General features: G+C 42.6%; 1 protein-coding gene and 1 pseudogene across 1 annotated transcript in view; one reads left to right on the plus strand and one right to left on the minus strand.

Moving 5' to 3' along the window:
- Positions 1-21,052, minus strand: part of Tns3 (tensin 3) — a 211,586-nt gene that overhangs the window by 182,478 nt on the left and 8,056 nt on the right. Inside the window, exon 2 of the mRNA XM_026399471.2 lies at positions 9,954-9,991. Within this exon, the coding sequence (XP_026255256.2) occupies positions 9,954-9,991 (38 nt within the window). The remainder of the gene's footprint in view (positions 1-9,953; positions 9,992-21,052) is intronic.
- Positions 16,959-18,243, plus strand: LOC144254001 (cysteine and histidine-rich domain-containing protein 1 pseudogene; annotated as a pseudogene).

A 21,052-nucleotide genomic window follows, 5' to 3' on the forward strand; every position in this document is an offset into this window, starting at 1 on the left:
TAAGATGTGCTTCCATGGAGATCACACTGCTGGACACCAGAACAGACGATATCAACACTGGAAAACAGAGGATGAAATCTAACTGGTTGCTTAAAGCTGCAGCACTGTCCACAGTGTCCAAAATATCCAAGCAGAATGTGCATCTCCATGGCTTCCTGACTGCACATATCCCAGCTGAGCCAGGACTGGGAGCTGGGGGAAGCAGAAAGGACAGAATCCTCAACTGGAGATAAGGCAAGTGCAGCTGAGCGTAGCATGACAAATAAACTTGTAACTTGCAGAGAGAACAGAGGGGTCGGGGAAGAGAAGGAGCATGAGACGCCTTGGGAGTGAGGACAAGGCTCTGGGATTCGGGGACAGGAAAGACACCTGTGAATCTGGAGAAGTAGGTGCCAGCAGAACCTTGGGGAAGGCACTGATTGATAGATTCTGAAATTCAAACCGTGAATAGTGGTCCAAAAAAAGAGGCAGTAAGCAAACAAAGTATGTCCCAGAAAAAGAGGTGACCAGAGCATTAGCTCAAAAGGGGGAATGCAGAGTGAGGGCTCTTCCAAAAAGAAGACAGGGGCTCCCACAGATGGCCATCAACAGCAGAAGACAGACAGACTAGGGCCAAGTATGTGGAAGGAGGGATGCTGCTCTGTGACCAGAGGTGATGGGAAAGGATGTGGAGCCGAATGTGACATTTCCAAACTGATAACATCACATTCATATCATGGAAGGAGCCACAGGGGTTTATTTTCACCAGGGAAACCAGCCACAACACACATTAGACTGCTGTAACCCTGGCAAGTATAATTCACCTGCACACCACTGGCCAGGATGTGCTTGAGAAAGAAGCAGGTACTATCACTGCAATACCCCCAATAAAAGGGGAGCGAGGAGGGGTGGAGAAGTCCATGCACACATAGCACACATGGCAGGAAACATAACACACAAAAAAATCCTCCGTAGGGAGGCAGGGTGATCTTCAGGAAATCACAGCAGGAACCACAGACCATGCAGGTAGGGGCACCCAAAGTACTGCTATTCACTGGACACAGTCACTCTAGCTGCAGCATCAGTGGATCAGGACCATGGAGGTCCTGCTGAGCAAGCTAGGGTTAAGTGGAGTGGGTATGAAGGCAGGATGCTGGGGGAAGGTAAGGAGAAGGGGAAGTTCCCAGGTGGGAAGAGGCAGGTCAGAGGCCTCAGGGGTGGCCAGGTAAAGGACATGGAGCCAGCCAATAAGGCAGCCACAGAGCAGCTAGGTAGGATATCACAAAGCAATCAGGTACAAGGTCTTGGAGCCACCCTGGTAGGAGGCCCAAGTTGCCAGAGCCAAGGTGGCATTGACACGAGATCCTCTGGTGCCAGTGTCCAGATACCATGAACCCTTTGTTCTGCCAGAAGCCAGAGTCTCTGGAAATTGAGCATTACACCATCATTTCCTGTCCTTTAACAGTTAATAAATAAAATACATACTGACTAATGCCGGTGATTGGCAACATTTTATGAAACAGTCTCTCAGAATTTCCTAGAACTACAAAAATAATGGTCCCTAGAAACTGAAACTGTGGACACCTTCAGTGAGTCAAGACCAATGAAGCAAAGTCAAGTCCTCAAAATGAGACAGAGCTCCTTGCAAAACCCCCCAGGTCCTGTGCTTCCAGAGCAGCTGAATTCTGGCTTTCTTCAGAAGTCCCCCAGGTAGGGGCTTCATCCCTAATTTCCAGAGAAAGACACCAAGCCTCAGGTCACAAGGCTAAAAAAACAAGGCAGTCAGAATTCAGACCCGTGTCCGTGATCTACTCCCCCTCTTTTACTTTTTTTTTTTTTAATATTTTTTTTTTTAGTTCTCGGTGGACACAACATCTTTGTTGGTATGTGGTGCTGAGGATCGAACCCGGGCCGCACGCATGCCAGGCGAGCGCGCTACCGCTTGAGCCACATCCCCAGCCCGACTCCCCCTCTTTTACAGTTCCTCAAAATTTTAGGGGCTGCTTCTGATAGCTACACCTCCCAAACTGCTCTATCTGATCCCACCAAAGCAAACACTCACACACCTGTTATTCTCATTGTAAGGTTGGCATTTGTTTCGATTTTCAAGGCCTCGCATTCTCCAGTGTCCTTACTCTCTCATCACAACCTGGCTGCAAAGGTCAGAATACATCTATTCCCCTTACTGAGCCCCTGCAGGCTGACATCCCATCAACGCGTTATGGCGGGGGCAAAGGTAGAAGACTTCAGCCAACAAATTCATTTGCTGGAATTATTGTTCAAGCAATGGGGGTCTGCAAGGAATCTTCTTCCTCAGGTGAGAATTTGTCTGCAGTCACAGGGATCAAGGGCAAAAGTAAGTCCCCAAGGGCACCTCAGTAATTCAAGCTCAAACAAAACACACTTGCAGCTACATCCTGTGCTCACTGATGGCTTCCCATCCTCCTATGTGACCCATCACAGTGCCGTGACAAGGCACCCTCACTTTACAAACAGAGTCTTTGAGGCACATGAGTCTGGCCTGATACACACGCAAACACTGGGGCCCACCTTCACCACCTGCCACAACTTCTGGACTCCTGCCTATTAAACAGATCATTGCTGACAAATAGGTTACCACCATACCGCCCAATGAAGTGGCAAATAGGTGTGGATTCATTTCAGGGATGTGTGGAGGCCTCCTTTATTTGCTGTAACCCAATACAGAAGGACAACTGACAATTTGGAGAAAACAAACAGACAGATTTTTAAACTACAGTATTTATTTAAGACAAATGCGTTATCTCAAAAGAATATTTGCATTATACAGTCATGCATCGCTTCACCACCGGGATATGCATCAAGTGGTTTCTTCATTGTGTGAAAATCAAAGAGTGTGCTTACACAACTGAGACGGCTACAACCTCACTTGGTGGCATAATCTCAAGGGACCACCGTCATGGATGTGGTCCTTTATTGACCAAAATGACATTATGTGGTGCATGACTGTAATTCCCTTTTGTTGGGGCAGGGCTGGTAAATCCTGCACAAACACAGCTTACATTTAAGCCACACTAAAGAGCAAATCTGTCATCATCAGGTGAAACTTAACACTCTTAACCAGACAAGCCAACATGGTCCTGCCAGTCTGGCCACATGTCACAACTGGCTTTAAAACCCTCGGTCTCTCCCGTGATGATGAATGCAGTGGCTTCTGCAGTACCAGCTGGGTTCCACCAAAGATCCCACACCAAGACTGTGCAAGAAGCAGTCCCTGATGGAGCAAGGCCCAGAGCAGCCGGTGGCTGGTGTCACTGGGTGCCTGTGCTTCTTTAGCTAACAGTGGTGCAGTCCTGCTGGTCACCTCATAGTCCAAGGAAACTCCCAATGTCACAGTCAATGCCGCTGTTGGGGACTCAGACTTTGCACTTAAAAACATTAATTCTTAATCAAAGGATAATTGGTTATGTGTATATAAAAAGCAACACTCCTGAATGAACCTGGAGCACAGGAGAAGGCTTCCCGTGGTAGGAATTCCCACATGGAAGAATGGTCCCCATTAGGAACTCAGCCAGAGGTATAAACATACCTTTAATGAAGTAAAATGGGTAGAATGAAGAAAAACCAAAGATCAGTCAGGCAGCCTACCCAGAAAGGAATCTTATGGGAAGACGAACAAAAGTGCCTACCAAAAGAACATTTAAAGGTGCTTAATGGTTTTTTTTTTTTTTTTTTTTTTGCTTTTTTTTTTTTTGCTTTTTTTTTTATTGGTTGTTCAAAACATTACATAGTTCTTGATATAACATCTTAATGGTTCTTCTGACACCAGCAAAAACTTGCAAAGATAAGATTTGGAATAAGAGCAATGCCTATCAATAAGTAAATGGATAAATAAACAGTGGTACCTTCAGAAAACAGAATATTATTAAGTGCTAAAAAAAATGAGCTATTTAAGAAAGAAATGAAATCATTTAAGGAAAGTTAAATGCATATTACTAAGTGAAAGAAGCCAATCTAAAAAGATTCCATGCTGTTGTATGATTTCATCTACATTCTGGAAAAGGCCAAATAATGGAGACACTAAAGAGATCAGTGATTGCCAGAGGCTGGGGTCGAGAAGGAGTGATTAGGCAAAGCACAGAGGATTTTTAGCTCAAACTGTTCTATATGATACACTGAGGTGGATACATTTTATTATGCATTTGTCCAAACCCACAGAAAAACAACACCCAGAGTAACCCTTAAGTAAACTCCCAGCTTTGGATAATAATGTGTCAATATAGGTTCATCAATTGTAACAAATGGGGATATTGGGACTGGGAGAGGCTGTGCACAGAAAAGAACACAAGAGCTCTCTGTACTTTCCCCTGAAGTTGGCTCTTAACCTGCAATTGCTCTAACATAACCTCAATTAATTTTAAAAACAATTTTAAAAGACAGTTGCCAAACATTAAAACACATAAGCACACAAACACACACTTTTGGCAAAGGTGGAGGTCACCATCCTCTGGCAGAACTAGATTCGCACTTGGTCCTAAGTGCTGCAACCAGAAGCTCCCATGGACAGTGAGCTGCCTCTGGCCCAGCTCAGTGTCCTGCTTAGAGCAGCACCCAGGAATTGTTTGTTGAATTGATGGCTTAAAAATTAACCACCTCCACCTGTGCCACACAGTGGGGAGTCAGGAGGGTGGAGGCCAGGTAAACATTTGCTGAGGTGGCAGCATGGTCTGTCCTAGGGCCACGTGCTCTGGCAGGGCCCTCCCTGGCCCTCAGGGAGAAGAACAACTCTTCAGTCCTGGCTGTCACCTTCAAGATGATCCAGGAAAGGACCTTTCAGAAGACTATGTGTGAGGAAATGACAGACACATCTCTAATGCTCAGCACACAGCTGCCACCTCTCAGCTGGCCTCGATGACTTATGTCTCCAAGCACACATTACAAGCCAATCACAGGATGAACATCAGATGCAAACCTCCTGTTCCCCTAAAGCATCCTGCTGAATTGATTGCCCATCCCACCTTCAGATGAACAGGCTGAGCCTCAGGGAGGTTATGTCAACCAAAGTCACAAAAGGCATCATGGGGGCTGGGAAAGTGATAAATACAAACAACACAAGAAGTCTGTGCTCATGGGAAAATAGCCTTACTATTTTTATGAAAAATTTTCTCAGTCCCTCCTTTTTCATTATCAAGTCAGTAAAACTGGATCTTTTGTTCCTAGGGAAAGATTCGGGAGCCCTATAAACAAAGCCTACCACTTAACTCGTTTTGGGGATGGCAAGATGCACATGCTGATCTGAAATGGCGCGTCCCTGAGTGCCCAGTTGGCTCCTTCACAATTGCATGTGGCTCTCCAACCTGATGCAGTGGGCTAAGAGATGGCAGCCCCACAAGGCCTACCTCCAGATCCTCAGTACCTAGCATTGAGCAAAACAGAGCCTGGCAAGTGGCATTCTATAGACTGAAGCTCTGGGACCTAGGGATGGTGGATCTGGACATATATAACGGGGTAGAGAAGGGCCAGAAGTTCAACACTCAGCAAAGCAACAGCTCACCCCAGCCTCCTTCTTGTACATGCCTCAGAACTCCCAGGTGAAAGGAACATGAGACTCAGCAACACACAGCACAGGACAAGGAACACTTGATAAAGAGCTAAGGAAGAGGAGTGAGACGTCTTTGCCCAGGGTCTCTGGAGAGGGCTGAGCATCTCAGAAATGGTGTCATCAATAAAAAATGCACAAAGTCAGGCAGCTGAGGCTGGGCCAGGTAGCTGAGGTCCCTTTGAGCCCAGATGGCTGGAGGCTAGGCCTAATTCCTGAACTAAAGCAGGTGCTGGGTACAAGGACCTCACACTGCTCCATGTGCACTCTCCAGCTCTGTGACCTCTTGTGTACAGCCTCCTGTGAGGGTCTTAAGTTGACAAAACAGAGATCTGAAGGTCTGTATAAGCTCTGATGATTTAGGATTACACTTAATCCCCTAAACAAAGTGCACCTCTAAGGAGCAGAAGAGTGATGGTGTGGGAGATAGAAGCCAATGCCCCAGACATTCATAGGGTGCAAAGATGGGATCTCCATGTCATGTCCACAGAACCCCATTCTCTTCACGTCATGGGGACAGCCCCCAGCACCTCTTCCGCCTTCTCTCTTACCAACATCTGCCTTCCTAAAATTGCTGTATCTCTCCTACTTCCTTTATTACTCATGCAAATGAGTCAACTGACAGCAAGAAAAAAAAAAGTCATGAGACTCAAATAATTCAAGTGGCTCAAATGAACAAGTACTGCATCTCAGGAAGAAAAACTTTTGAGATTCAAATGATCAAGTGATGTTACGTAGATGAGTTGACATCTCTAGAATTTATATAGCTAATACTATCATGATTGATAGCTAATTATTTTACTTGTATTATAGGGAAGTATTATTCACCTATTTTACACATAAAGAAACTGAGGATCAGGGCCTATTCTAGTGCACTGGGGTTGCTTTGACAAGATGCCATAGACTGGGCACTTGAACAATAGGAATTTACTGCTTACTGTTGCAGACACTGGGACATCCATGATCAAGGAGTCTGCAGATTTGGTGTCAGATGAGGACCTGCTTTCAAGTTCATAGATGGCACATTCTCAATGTGTGTCACATGGTAGAAAGGGCAAGAACTCTGCAGCCTCTTTTATAAGGGAACTAATTCCATGTATGAGGGCTCTACCCACCTAATCACCTCCAGAGGCCCCACCTCTTCATACCACCACTTAGGGGATTGGGTTTCAGCATAAGAACAGGAGGGACATAGACATTCGGAAACTGATTTCAGCCAAAAGTTCTGTGGGGGAGGTAAGTTCCGGTCTCTGCCTCCATCTGCTCATGAACCTTATGTCCTGGACTGAGGGACACACTTTCCCTTGGCTTAGGAAGTGAGTAACCTCAATCCTTCTAAGAGTTCCAGCTATGGCTCAGTCTCCCTGCTGAGCCTCCCACTCATGACTTGGTCACCACCTCTGCAGGATAATCTATGTCCTCAGTGCTAGAGGGGCACCACAGGCCTGTACTAGAGCCGGTGACAGTGGCAAGGATGGCACATATCAATGACCATGGCAGTCAGTTCCACCACACATCAACTACACATACCAGGGAACATGCTGAACCCTGAGCCTCAGGACCACTCAAGGCACGCAGAAGTATAGAGCACAACACACTGTCACCCCATCTGTAAGAGGTCAGACCCAAGCCCACATTCTCAACCAAAACTTCACAATCTCCCAAAATATCTGAGGACAATCTGAATTCAAGAAGCCTGCACCACAATACATGTACCCACAGAAATGACAAGCCCAAAACCCAAACATGATTTATATACACACAGAAATCAAGGACCCAAAACCCAAATGCAATTTATATACACACAGTAATCAAGGACCCAGAAAACACTAATATGATGTGTATACATACAGTAATCAAAGATCCAAAAACTAAGTGTAATAATGTAGGGAAGACCACATTCTAGTTCCTGGAAGACCAAGCTATTTCCCCAGATGCTGAGCTCTGCAGGAGCCACTGAGAAATTTACAGCCCTCGTATCCCCAACAACGATGGCATTATATTTTTGGAATGAGAAAGTGCTTTGTTATCTCTGGTGGCTTTCTCTCCTGCTGTTCAAAGCTGTATTATAAAAAAAAAAATATGGATACATTTCCCTCCTACCGGAATTTGATAGGAATAAAGGTTTATCCTTCCCTTAGCAAGCTACGAATTGCTGTGGTTAGAAATGTCATAATCAATGATACCTAAGGCTGTTGGAATATTCTTTGAACCCACGAATTCAACCTATTAAACAGCCAGAAATGGAAGAAACAGTTGTAGGTTCATTTCTGCAGCCCCAGTCAGGGTAGCCAGCCAATAAGAAAGTCAGATGGAGGTGGTGGTGACAGAACAAATAGCTCACCCCTTCTCCCTTGGTGACAAGACACAAGTTACAAGGACAGATGTCACCACAAAGGAAACCCCAGAGGAGAGGGGCAAGTTTAAGTCATCTGAGGCGAAGGGAACCTCTCCAAGTCTGAGATATACCCCATGGGTGGGATGCCCCCCACTTACCAATGCATTCAAAAGCACTGCTGCCACACGATTCCTTAGACTGAAGGGGTGCAGTACCCCCGAATGAAGCCTGTCTGTATGCAAAAAGACCTACAATAAACCATGGTCAGAAATCGACCAGCCTAGCAGTGTGTGTGAACGTGAAATGCTCACCCTGGCTGGAAAGGGGAAGCCTTCTCCAGACCAGGGCGGAAAGAGAGAGCAGAACTGCTCCCTGTGCCCCCATGAGGCGGGGAAAGCACCCATGTGACCTCTGGGAAGAAGAATCGAAGGGAAGGACAGAGGGGCTGCTGGTCTGTGGCTGGGTAAGAAGTGTACCATAGCACTCAGCCACCCTCTCTTCTTCTGCAAGTGGCCAAAACTCTGCATAAAGAAACATTTTAAAAGAAGTCATTTTGGGGCTGGGGGATGTGGCTCAAGCGGTAGCGCGCTCGCCTGGCATGCATGCGGTCCGGGTTCAATCCTCAGCACCACATACAAACAAAAGATGTTGTGTCCGCCGAAAAACTAAAAAATATTTTTAAAAATTTCTCTCTCTCTCTCTCTCTAAAAAAAAAAAAAAGTCATTTATCTTTCGAAATAGTACTAGACCAGTCTAGTTCTTCCAACTTGTGTGGATGGATGCACATGCCGATATGCACAGTTTAGTGTGCATGTGTGTGTTTGTGCATGTGACCACAAACGTGTTTGTGCATGTGTGAGTGTATAAATGTGCATGTTTGTACATGTGGCTGTTTGTGTGTGAGTGTGGTAGACAGGGTAGAGGAAACTAGCCCTCTGGTCCTCACATGGAGAGAATGCACATTAGAACTAGTTCACGGTATCCTGAAGTCAGCTTCATTCATAGCCTTCAGGATGGGACACTGGGACAGGGTAGGAATTCTCTAGAACAGCTGACCCATGAGGTCCACAAGAGCAGCAAAATCCCAAGACCTTAAAATCCTATTTCACCAAGCACAGTGGCACATACCTGTAGTCCCAATGACTTGGGAGACTGAGGCAGGAGGATTTCAAGTAAAAAACCAGCCTCAGCAACTTAGTGAGGTCTTAAGCAACTTCGCAAGATATTGTCTCAAAATAAAAAATAAAAACAGGGCTGGGGAGGTGGCCCAGTGGTTAAGAGCCCCCGGGTTCAACCCCTGGTACTAAAACCAAAAAACACGAGGCAGCCTTCCAGGACCCCCAACACCCCCAAAGGTGGGGCTTGACAGTCAACAGAGACCGCATTTGAGTTGTACAGCACATCTAGGAAATCTGGAGGTGCCAGCTCATGACACAGGATAAAATCACAAGCTCCTTCCTCAGGGTCCCCCATTTTCAGGCCACCTTCATTCACCTCTCATCACAGAACCAATTGTGACCAGACACAGCCAGGTTTCCAGCAGTCACTCGGCAATTAAACCTCTACAGAGACATGAAAGCTCAGTGTAAGTACCTCCTACTCCATGGTTACCACGTTTTCATGGAGACGGAAAAACAAAACCAACCTGTGCATAACCACCCTCAAAAAGAACCAGAAAAGACTTTAAGGCTACGTGTAGACTCTGAGCCCTGTCTATTCCCACCCGCTCACTGCCCCAGGAAGCCTCCTGCCAACATAGGGATCATTTGTCACTGAAAAGGAGCTGGTGGCACGGCAGGAGAAAAAATCACGGAATTCTTATCTGAAATCAAATTCTTAAGAATTATTTTCTAGAACTCAAAACGTGGATTTCAAAGCTCTTCAATTTATTCTGGAGATGAAATGCATACACCCCATCGAGAAGTATTCACAAGCCATCTCTCTTTGCTCCTTTCTATGGCCATGGTCCAAAGAGCCCCCCCCCCCTTCTCTGCCTATCATTCAGTGAAGGCCAGCTCTACCACCAAAAGTCCCATGGGAAAGTCATGGAATGCTTACCTGGGCTTCACATTTCTTGTGGCAGGAATACTTGCAGGCTGGAGAAAAAAAAAAAAAAAGAATGTGAGTGTGTTAAGCAATCGGAGCAGCGATAACTTTCTAATTCTCCAAATTCTCTCACTCCTGGAAAAAGTCCAGCACAAAAGACTTCTGAGCAGCCTCTCTCAGGGAGCTTGTGCACATAGGACCCATGGCAGAATTTAGACAGAAATCGGTGAGGAAGTGGCATGTAAAAATTGAGCGATGAGCATGGCTGTGTGGCTCAGTGGCAGACTGCATGCTTAGCATTCACAAGGTCCTGAATGCAGTCCCCAGCACCAAAATCAAACAGAAAGAACCAGGTTACAACGCCTGTCTGCTAGCAACACTTGATGGCCCAAGCAGAAACTTCTTGAGCAGAGTTACAAGCATATTGTATTTTCAAGGGGTGTGTTCAGCCAAGTTAGATCCCTCCAGAAGAAAGGCAGAGAATCTGAGCAATAAAAAGCATTCACGCATGCCTAGAAATGATCGCTGATCTCTGAATAAAAGAAAAGAAACTCGAAAACGCCCCCCAAGCATTCAGATTGGAGCCTTTACATGAGTGAGAAAGTCACGCATTTGGATTCCACACTGCTTCCACTTCCGGACAACCTAAGAAGGACTGTCAGAATAAATTCATGTCTAAATTCCTACAGGGGAATCCTTCAACAGGGGCCATTGTGTGAAGGGAGTGAGGCCTGTGTCATGGGAGGCCCTAACAATGCAGATGTAGGGCTGGAACCAATGCGGATTTCACAGGCCCTCCCGCCCAGAGGCTTCAGCTGGGCTGCTGAGGCATAAAAGCCAGAGTTGCAGCTCCACAGGGGCTAGGAGCAGGCTGCCCTGGCAGAGGCAACAGGACAGAGAGACACTCGGAAATGAAGTGGATGTGTGAGCCATCCCAGCACAGCTGCCCTGGGGAGTTCCTGGGAGATATCACATACATTCCCTCACTTCCCCCAAGTCTGCCAGCATACCAGGAGCATCTGACTGGGGTTTCCTATCCAATCAGCCAGGTTGACCTGAGCAAGTCCCAGAACCTCTCTGAGCCTCTGCTTCCTCTCACAGAGCTATCACGGTGTCAAACGGAATCCTTCATGGGACCCTGCTTTGAAACTGTATGCAAGTTCATACATGGAAGTAAATGGAGCCTAAACAACAAGTCTTCAGAGGTCAGAAAGACAAGCCCAAAAACCCAGTTTGGAGCTTTGAAGTACCTGGGAGCTTAGGAAATTCTTGACTCTCTATCTTGCCACTCCTGCCAGCTATGAAATACTGAAATCATAAAGGTTCATGTAGGGTTGAAGAAGGAGAGGACAGAGAAGTTGCTTGCCCAGGGCTGGCAGTGAGTGAACTCCATTAGTCATTAGGTTGTTATCTTTGCAAGATCTATTTTTGGAACTGTCATTCTATGCCTCCAAGGTTTGTGAAAGTATTAACCAAAACAAATATGTATTCTTCATCTACTAATGGACACACAAGCAAAGGGGACTAGATATTTTCTAACTAAGACAAGACTTCCATGGCAAACAAGGGGCCATTCATGCAGAATTAAAAGTGCAAACAGAAACCAGCCAGAAGAAGGCAGGGAGGACTGAGGTAAGGAGAAGGCAGGTAAGACTCAGGACTCTGGGTAAGTGAGAATCAGCAGAGATGCAGGTAAAGAAATTTCCTGCACGCACGCACGCACACACAAACACACACACACACACACACACACACACACACACACAGGCCCAGCAGCACATGACTGGACCACAACATCACGTAGTGGTCAGCCTTTGAGACAGCCTCAATAATCCAGGTGCCCCTGGCACAATGAATCATTGCTGGTCTGTGTGACAATGCAGATGGCACAGGAGGAAGTTGTGACTTCTCAGGCCAAAAGGCATCACAGCCTCTGCCCTGGCAGAGCCAGACACCATGTAGTGAGGACACTCAAGAAGCCCTATGAAGAGGCCCACATGGAGAGGAACTGAGGCCTCCCACCAACAGCCAGCACAGAGCCAGCCCCAGCCTACCAGCCATAGGAGTACTCGGCGCGGAAGCATGGAGGCTCCAGCCTTGGTCAAGGGGCAGATGAAATACCTCTCAAGAGAACCAGAGCCAGAACTGCCCAGCCATGTGAGTCCCAAATTCCTGAAAAAGGGGTGCCCATTACTCATTCCCTTTTGCTCTCTCAGAGTCTGAATCAACTTTTTTTTCTGTTGAAATCATCAAATCTTCTCCCAAGTTTAAGGACAGAGTTCCTCACGCTCTGTGGTTCAGCTTCATCTATAAGACGGTTATGGAGAAGACCAGCTAAAGTCAGTTCATGTAAAATGTGTAGAAGAGTATTGGCAGGGAGCCTTGTCAGTACTATTATAAGCCATTCAGAGTCCTGCAGATTCCATTTAAATAGCTTAATTCCCTTCTATAACACCTCCTCCTCCTCCTTGTGGCAGTCTCTCCATTAACAATCTCCCTGGCTTCTAGATGCTGAGCATCTGAAAATCCATAACCTTCTGCCCAGTGCCAAGCTCAAGGGTCTCCTGGATGTTATTTCAGCCGCCACAGACCTCACTCTCCATGCAACCTTCATGAGACCTTGTAATCATGGTACCTGGAGCTCTCGTTCCATGAGAGACCTAGCTGCCTCCATAACAACCTGGCACCTTCTCTTCCATTGTTCACTGGTCCCATGCTGAGTGAGCCACCTTTCCCAGTGGGCCCAGGACCCTCTGCCACTCCCTACCCATCCAGAGAGATGATATGCTCAAAGAAACACCCAGCATCTCTTGAAAACCATTATGCATTTGCTATGTAACAGAAGATTTTAGAAAGAGTTTTTTTACCTCTTTGATGTGTGATATACTGGCCACTGTGCACTCACTCACTGCCCCATTCCTCCTCACTCACAGAGTTTTATTTAGTCTAGCCTTTTTCCACCAACCCTGTGTGAGTCACAGAAGGGTCACCCTAGATGAAGGGTTACATCCTGCCAGATCTAGGCCAGTGGTTCTCATAGGAGCTCTGAGGACTCTGAGGTGCCCAAGACCTGTCAGGGGCTGATGAGGTAAAAAAACAAACAAACAACAAAAAAAAAAACCTATTTTCACAGTTACATACTAAGATGTTTCTGCCTTTGCTCTCGGGGTAACAGGGCAAATAAAATTGCTAGTACCTTCACAGACACGTAGGCAAGAGCAAGGTGTACTACTGGCCATTCTACTCTCCACTGCTGTGCACTCACCATGTAAAAGACATGCCATTTTCACTTTAAGAGTATCCTTAAAATTTCTAATTTTACTAAACCTGGATATCTGAATTTGATGAAATCTGACCCTTTTCACTACTCTGCCAGATCAATGAGGACGTCTCCAAAGAGCACTTCTCAGCATCCTGGAAGAGGATTTAGACAGCAACTGAGTTGTCAGCTAAACTAGCCACTTTCTCAGAAAACACCATTTTTTTTTTATTTGAAAGAACTCCTGGCAGACAAAAAACATGATTATTCAAAAGTGAGTGCTTATCAAATGAAAAATGTGAGCCAGTCACAATATACCAGTGGCAAAATTTTGAGATTTCAAGTGGAAACTCAGTTTTGGAAGATCTGTATACCAAACCAGGAAGCTTGAAAATTCCTAGAGTTTTTATGATAAAATCCCCAGTGATATTAATAAATGTGGATGCTTTCTTGAAATTATTATATAACAAATATCTCAACATTTGGAAGTCTGCATATGTCAGAGGGCTAGTAATTTCCAAGTGATCAATGCAAGATGATCCCTGCTAGGTATCATCAATGTGCACCAGAGGCCAATGGATTCTAATAAAACAGTAAGAAAAAAAAATTAAACTTCAAGAAACTTTCAGCTAAGTTTTGATGTATAATCAAAACAGACCATATACACAATCAGAAAAAGCTATTAAAATGCTTCCTTTCCCAACTACATATCTATACAGGGCTGAACTTTCTCCAATACTTAAAGTCAAACAATATGTTAAAAGACTGAATGTAGGGGGCTGAGGATATGGCTCAGCGGTAGAGTGCTCACCTCGCATGTTCAAGTCCCTGGGTTCAATCCTCAGCACCAAATATAAATAAATAAAATAAAGTTATTGTGTCCAACTACGACTACAAAAAATAAATATTAAAAAAAAAAAAAAAAAAAAAAAAGACTGAATGTAGAAGCAGGCAAGTGGGCTCAACCTCTTTATTAATACTGTACAACACAATCTCTCTCTCTCTCTCTCTCTCTCTCTCTCTCTCTCTCTCTCTCTCACACACACACACACACACACACACACACACAAATCCACAATGCCCTTTGCTCATTCTGTTGTTTTGAAAAATAGTCATTTTTCATTAAAAATATAATTTATATTAAGATAAAATATTCATTACTGTTTCTTTTACATGATTTAAGTATTTTAACTGTTCATCAGTTTCCATTTCCATTAAACCAAGCTCTTTGGAGTTTTCTAAGAGTTTAGCTGAGGGCTGAGACCCCAGCATGAGGAAGGCTAGTTCACATCAGCCATGACAACCCATTCATTCTCTTTACCTATATTTCTTGGAATAGTGGGAAAGACCCTAATCTGACTCCCAGAAAGGTAAGTAAATTCTCCCAGAGTCTTCTGGAGAAGATCTCCCCAACTCCTGCAAGAGATGCAGGAGAAGTAAAGTGTCTCTGCCTCTGGATGCTGAATGTGCAGCTCTAATGTGGAGCTGGATCCCTCAATGGGGAACTTGCAGAAGTCATGTTGCAGAGCTGGAGCCCAGTCTACTGCCCAGGGACCACAGCTTCTGCACCTCCCAGTACAGGGGAGACCTGCTGGTTGAGGGGGCTCTAATCCATGCAGCTCCATGAGTTTGGTTGCCACAGGGCCATTTAAGCCATTCCATGGTCTTTACATATCTTGTGCTACCTGTTCCCACAGTGACCAGAAAGAAAAGCACATTCTAACCCCACTGTACAAACAGCAAATGGAAGTACAGTGTGGCAGTCCCCTGCCCTGGGAGACAGACCTGAGGGTGTATGATTTAAGAAGCAGGAATCAGCCACCAGATCAGGGTTTCCAGGAGCAGCACACACTTCACAGTGCTGGATTTAAACATCTCATTATCCTGTAGGCAAAGGCTTTTTTGTGCCCGGGGTGATGACCAAGTTCCACATTTGCTAAGCCAATGAAACACACATCTGCCAAGAACTACGCCAAGATGAAGAGCTGCCATCCGGGGACCCAAGGACCTGAAAGGCTGAATCCACTCCTGAGGATCAAGGTCCCAGACCGTCAGTGCCCACTGGTACCATATCTCTTTCTATAATTAACAATAGATCTGAGTGATAGCAGAGGTTCCTTTCTGCCATGAAAAATATACATTACCTATACGATAAAAAGAAAATAAAGAATCTACAAATAAAATAATTGGTTGCAATTTAAAAAAATCACAATCTTTAAAGATTTAATATGTGAAAATACTTTCAATAGTCAAGGTTAAATGATATAAACTTCTGTTACAGTAGGAAACAAACTTTGTAAAACACACAACAAACAAAATGAGACAAAAAAAAAAAAAGCCTGAGTGGAATGTTGATAATACATATGGTGAAAAGATAAGAAATGTTAATTTTTTGGGAGTTCAGAAGTCCTCAGAAATTGGCAAAGGTTTTGCCTAATTTAATATTTTTTAAAGATTTACTATTCCTAATATAATGAAGTCTTAGAAACCAAGAAGAAGAAAGTAATCTAATTTTTAAACAAGCAAAGATTTGAAAGGCTAGTTTTCTCAACAAACAGAAATGTCATAGACATCAGCCTAATTTAATAACCAGATGGATGAAAAATATAATAAAAAGGAGACACCATTCTTCATCCAACGACTTACAAAAGTGAAAAGCTGAGACATTTCAAGTGCAAGAGCCGATGATGTTCAAGGCCCCACTACCAACATTTCCACAGGTTCCTCATCCAGCCCAGCTTATCCTCCAGAATCTGGTCGGGGTGCTGTGGTCATTTTTCATGGGTTTTCCTGGACTCGACAGCTTGCAGATCCTGTCTGCTTGCACGTTCCCTCCACTGCTGAGGGTCTGCAGACTGCACGTCAGCCCTCTTCTCACGGGGGTTTCCAAAGTCATGTTTAAGAATCCTGGCTCCCACCGTAGCAGTTGCCATTAGATCTGTCTGGCTCCAGAGGCCTGACATTGTTATATGTTGTCTTGGAACTGCTATTCTTCAAAATGTCTCCATGGGCCTTGGGAATCCGGGCTGTGATCTGACGAGGTTGTCAGAATCTTTTATACAAGGCTCTACACATATTTACCAAGTTATAAATGAGCCCGTGAGTCACCCTCTGCTTCTCAAGCATCTGTGTCCCAGGAACCCCAGCAGGACAGTTCACGGTCACCTCCTCCAAGCTCTGCTGCTTCCCAAAATAAGCCAGAGAGAGAAGGGGCACTTCTACTAAAACCTCTCCCATCCCTCTTCTCAGGACTTCCTACATCACCTATGTAAAAGACATACCTATTGACTCCAGGTAGCATGTTCACACAGAGACCAAATATGCAAATGACATACGTAAATAATAATAAGTAAAGAACACTAAGAAATTGTCTCTGATTTTTCATGATTTTCTATACAGTATATTGAAAAAGGAGAAGATCCTAGAGATTATCTGCTCAACCTACAAATCATAATGATACAACACTGAGGAACAGAAATAGGATGCATCTATACAGAGCCTCAACTTCTTCTGGAGGGACCAATCCCCACTGCTATGCTCCTGTCTGCACCCACAGTGACTCCTACCTGCAGCTCCCCACCCACTAGCCCTGCACCTCTAACCCATAGTGACTCCGATCAACTTCAAGTCAAAAAGCAGCACCCCACAGTCTGCCGGTGCCCTTCTACAGGTAAGTCAGGGTAGAAGGGTGCTCCTTAGCATGCTGCCAAAGCAGGACAGCTAGAATGATTTCTTGTTAAGATCTGAAGTGACAGAGTCTGTCGCACTGTCCTGCGGTTCCCAGTGTTTGGTCCTTGCCTGTAACGGTGGGAGAAGAAGATGGCCCTGCTATGCTATAATCGAGGCTGCGGCCAGCGCTTCGACCCCGAGAACAATTCCGATGATGCTTGCACATATCACCCAGGTGTTCCAGTCTTTCATGATGCATTAAAGGGTTGGTCTTGCTGTAAGAGAAGAACGACTGATTTTTCTGATTTCTTAAGCATTGTGGGCTGTACAAAAGGTAGACATAATAGTGAGAAGCCACCTGAGCCGGTCAAGCCTGAAGTCAAGACTACTGAAAAGAAAGAACTATCTGAATTGAAACCCAAATTTCAGGAGCACATAATTCAAGCCCCTAAACCAGTAGAAGCGATAAAAAGGCCAAGCCCAGATGAACCCATGACAAATTTGGAATTAAAAATATCTGCCTCCCTAAAACAAGCGCTTGATAAACTTAAACTATCATCTGGGAATGAAGAAGAAAGAAGATGACAGTGATGAAATTAAGATTGGGACCTCATGTAAAAATGGAGGGTGTTCAAAGACATATCAGGGACTACAGAGTCTAGAAGAAGTTTGTGTATATCATTCTGGAGTACCTATTTTCCATGAGGGGATGAAATATTGGAGCTGTTGTAGAAGGAAAACCTCTGACTTTAATACGTCCTTAGCCCAAGAAGGCTGTACAACAGGGAAACACGTGTGGACTAAAAAGGATGCTGGGAAAAAAGTTGTTCCATGTAGACATGACTGGCATCAGACTGGAGGTGAAGTCACCATTTCAGTATATGCTAAAAATTCACTTCCAGAACTTAGTCGAGTAGAAGCTAATAGTACATTGTTAAATGTACACATCGTATTTGAAGGAGAGAAGGAATTTCATCAAAATGTCAAATTATGGGGTGTGATTGATGTAAAACAAAGCTATGTAACTATGACTGCAACAAAGATTGAGATCACCATGAGAAAAGCTGAACCTATGCAGTGGGCAAGCCTTGAACTACCTACAACCAAAAAGCAGGAAAAACAAAAAGAAGACATTACAGATTGAGGTTGGGGGAGGGCTGTTGCCTATTTCAGAATTCTGAATGTGTGGTGAAGTGGTGGCTTGCTGCTGTAACTTTTTGTTGTTGAATCAGGCATTTCAGGGTCATATTAGGTTTTTGTTTTTAAAAGGCAAAGTCAATTTATCTTTTTGTGTTGCCATATTTTGCGTTCCATAAGATTGATTATTCATATCTTCTCATTGGTAGAACCATAGTTACGTCCCTTACTTGAAGAAGCTGGTAAATAGCTCGAGTGTAATTGCAGTATTTCTTAGTGTATTATTATTATGTTAAACAAAGAAATAATAAGGGACATTTGTTTTTTATACTTCTGTTATCTTATAATTATTAAAGCAAGATGAAAATGTCAACTTTTTAATCAGTTTTTTTTTTTCCCCTCTTTGTGGACCTTTTGTTCCTATAATACTTGAAAATCTTCAAGGAAGAAATGAAGTTCTGCATTGTTTTTGTTTGTTTTTGTTTTCCATGTGGGATAGTCACTTTTTCCAAGAGGACTATCCTAGGTAAAGTGGGGGCAAAATATATGCACTGACCAACAAATTACAGTTTATTCACGGTTAATTTAATTTTAAAATTACATCATTACCTATATTACTTGCCAAACAGTATGACTTAAGAGTAAAGGAAACAAGACTGGAGAGAGATCAATTTGGTTAAAATTCACTATTTTTATAAGACTTAAGCAATAATGTTAAAAATCTTTCTCCTGATTAAGGGTCTTTATATGATGTTATGACTAAATGGTACCTGATTTTTCAGTCTAAACCCTCTTAAAACCTTCAGTTACCTATAAAAAAAAAAAAAAACTATCTGGCCTTATTGATAGAAAAATACCTAAAATTATATTTTAAAGGTTTGTGGAAATACAATAGAAAATGAGAAAACTAAATACATAAACTTTGCTTTATGCCTACTATTACATGTAAAATAAAATAGCTTAATTCTCCCAGAGTCATTTTTTTTAAAGGCTTTCAAGTAGAGCTTGACAATTATAGTAATACAATTTTGATCATATATTGTATTTTATTGGTATTAAATATATGTAATACATGCTTTGATTTATTTATGCTTCTCAGACCATTTGTGAATAGATCGCTTTTTGAGGTAATACAGAGTTCAAGAAGGAAATTTTAAGAAATGTTATGCCATTCAAACTGGCATAACTTAATAAATTTGGTTATTATTTAGGCTTATACAGATAAATGAAAGTCAAAAAGTTTTCCAAACCCCTTGAGTATATTCTAGGTTAATAGAACTCTTGCAAAGAAAAGTGTGCAGAAGTACTATTTTAGTTCATAAGAGGTTTGTACATATAATTCTGTTACTCTTAGCAAATAACTAGTAGATATATTAGTTATAATAATTATTTAAAGATCTAGCTCTGACACAGTTTTACAAAGTTTGGCACCCAGGCTTTGTTGACATTAAAACAAATGGCAAGAAATTTGGGGCAATGAAAGTGTGATCCAGATAGAGAATGTAACTATTAGTATTGAGAGAAGTATTTAAAGTTTTGACAACTTGTCTTTTTGGAATTAGTAACCTGTGTTCTTTGTAGACATGGAACCTTGTTTGGAGAAAGAAATTGATTCGTAAATTTGATTTAAAGTAATTATCATTATACCTTTTGTAATGTTTTCTTCTTGAGTCTGTTTTCTCCTACAAAATGTCTTCATTTTTTAGGATTTAAATATTATTTAAAGCAGGTGAGAAATTCAAACCTCAGACTTAGTTACAAAGCACTGATTATTTTTTTTTCCTTTTTGATACAACTATGTAGTCTAGTTACATTAGTGAAACTCATAAAAGGATAGATAGGTAGAGTATGTTTTACTCTATCAATTTTTCAAAAAAGTTAATAAAACTTGTTAATTTACTGAGTCATTTGTCTAGAATTATGCTATGTCTTTCTTTGCACTCAAAGTAATTAATATAACAAAGCAGTCGAAAGCTGGGTATGTGAAACATTTGGTAACTGACTTCAACACAGGAAACTTGAAATGCCATTTTTATTGCCTAGCTAGCACATTTGCTAATATAAAGAAAGTAATGTTGAGCTTACTTTTTTAACCTCTTATTTTGAGATAATTTTAGATTGAGTTGCAAAAAATAGTAGAAGTTCTTTAAATATCTTTCTCTTATGTTAAAATCTTACATAATCACAGGACTTTTATACAGCTAAGAAGTTAGCCTTGGTACAGTAATGTTAACTAAAATAGAACATTTAATTTTAACCAGCTATTTTTAGTAAAACTCTTAAAGATCTATCCTATTCTTGAGTCCTATTCTAGTTGTAATAATTTTAGTTAATATAAATGATTAAAAATATTAACAAACGTTTACAGACTGATGATGTAACTTCTTGGTGTACCTATACATGGCAAAGGGCTGATTTTACTTTATAATTTCATTTTCTGCCAGAAATTTTAATTCTTATTAAGTATAAATTGTTCAGTTTTCTTTAGACAGTTCTTCAAGCTCCAAGAAAGAAGAGAACCTTAAAGCATTCTTGCACATATTTTAAGGGGCCTTAAAGCTATTGTTTAACCCATCCCCCACATTTAAAAAAACAACAACATTCATTTCTAAGCCTGTAAATGGATGCCTTGAATACACAAACAACATGTAAACTTTGAAAAATTCATTCATGAGATCTGGTATCCATTTTAGGGCTGTTTGAATGTTAAAAGATTATTTTTTTGTTGTTTTATTGCAAATTAAAGTCCAGCTTGTTTTAGTGTTGTTTTGATAGATTTTTGTTTTTCCTTTTCTTGTTTGTTTGATAGGTGAGAAGTTGTTTCTCTTTCAGCTCCTTCCCTACATTCTTAAAATTTAAATTCATCCAGTGTTGCCTGGCTTGCCTTTTCTAAATTGATTATAGATGCCTATGGCTTTGTGCATGTGGCATTGTCCCTAAAACACAAGGCTTGAAAAGTTTTTCTTTTTTTTTTCTGCAGAGCATTGCTTAATTTTAAGTTTTCATGGTGTTTGTTGATGTAGTTTCTCTAAGAAAGTTTTCTAAA

Source organism: Urocitellus parryii, chromosome 3 (genome assembly GCF_045843805.1).
Source record: "Urocitellus parryii isolate mUroPar1 chromosome 3, mUroPar1.hap1, whole genome shotgun sequence".
Taxonomy (NCBI): domain Eukaryota; kingdom Metazoa; phylum Chordata; class Mammalia; order Rodentia; family Sciuridae; genus Urocitellus; species Urocitellus parryii.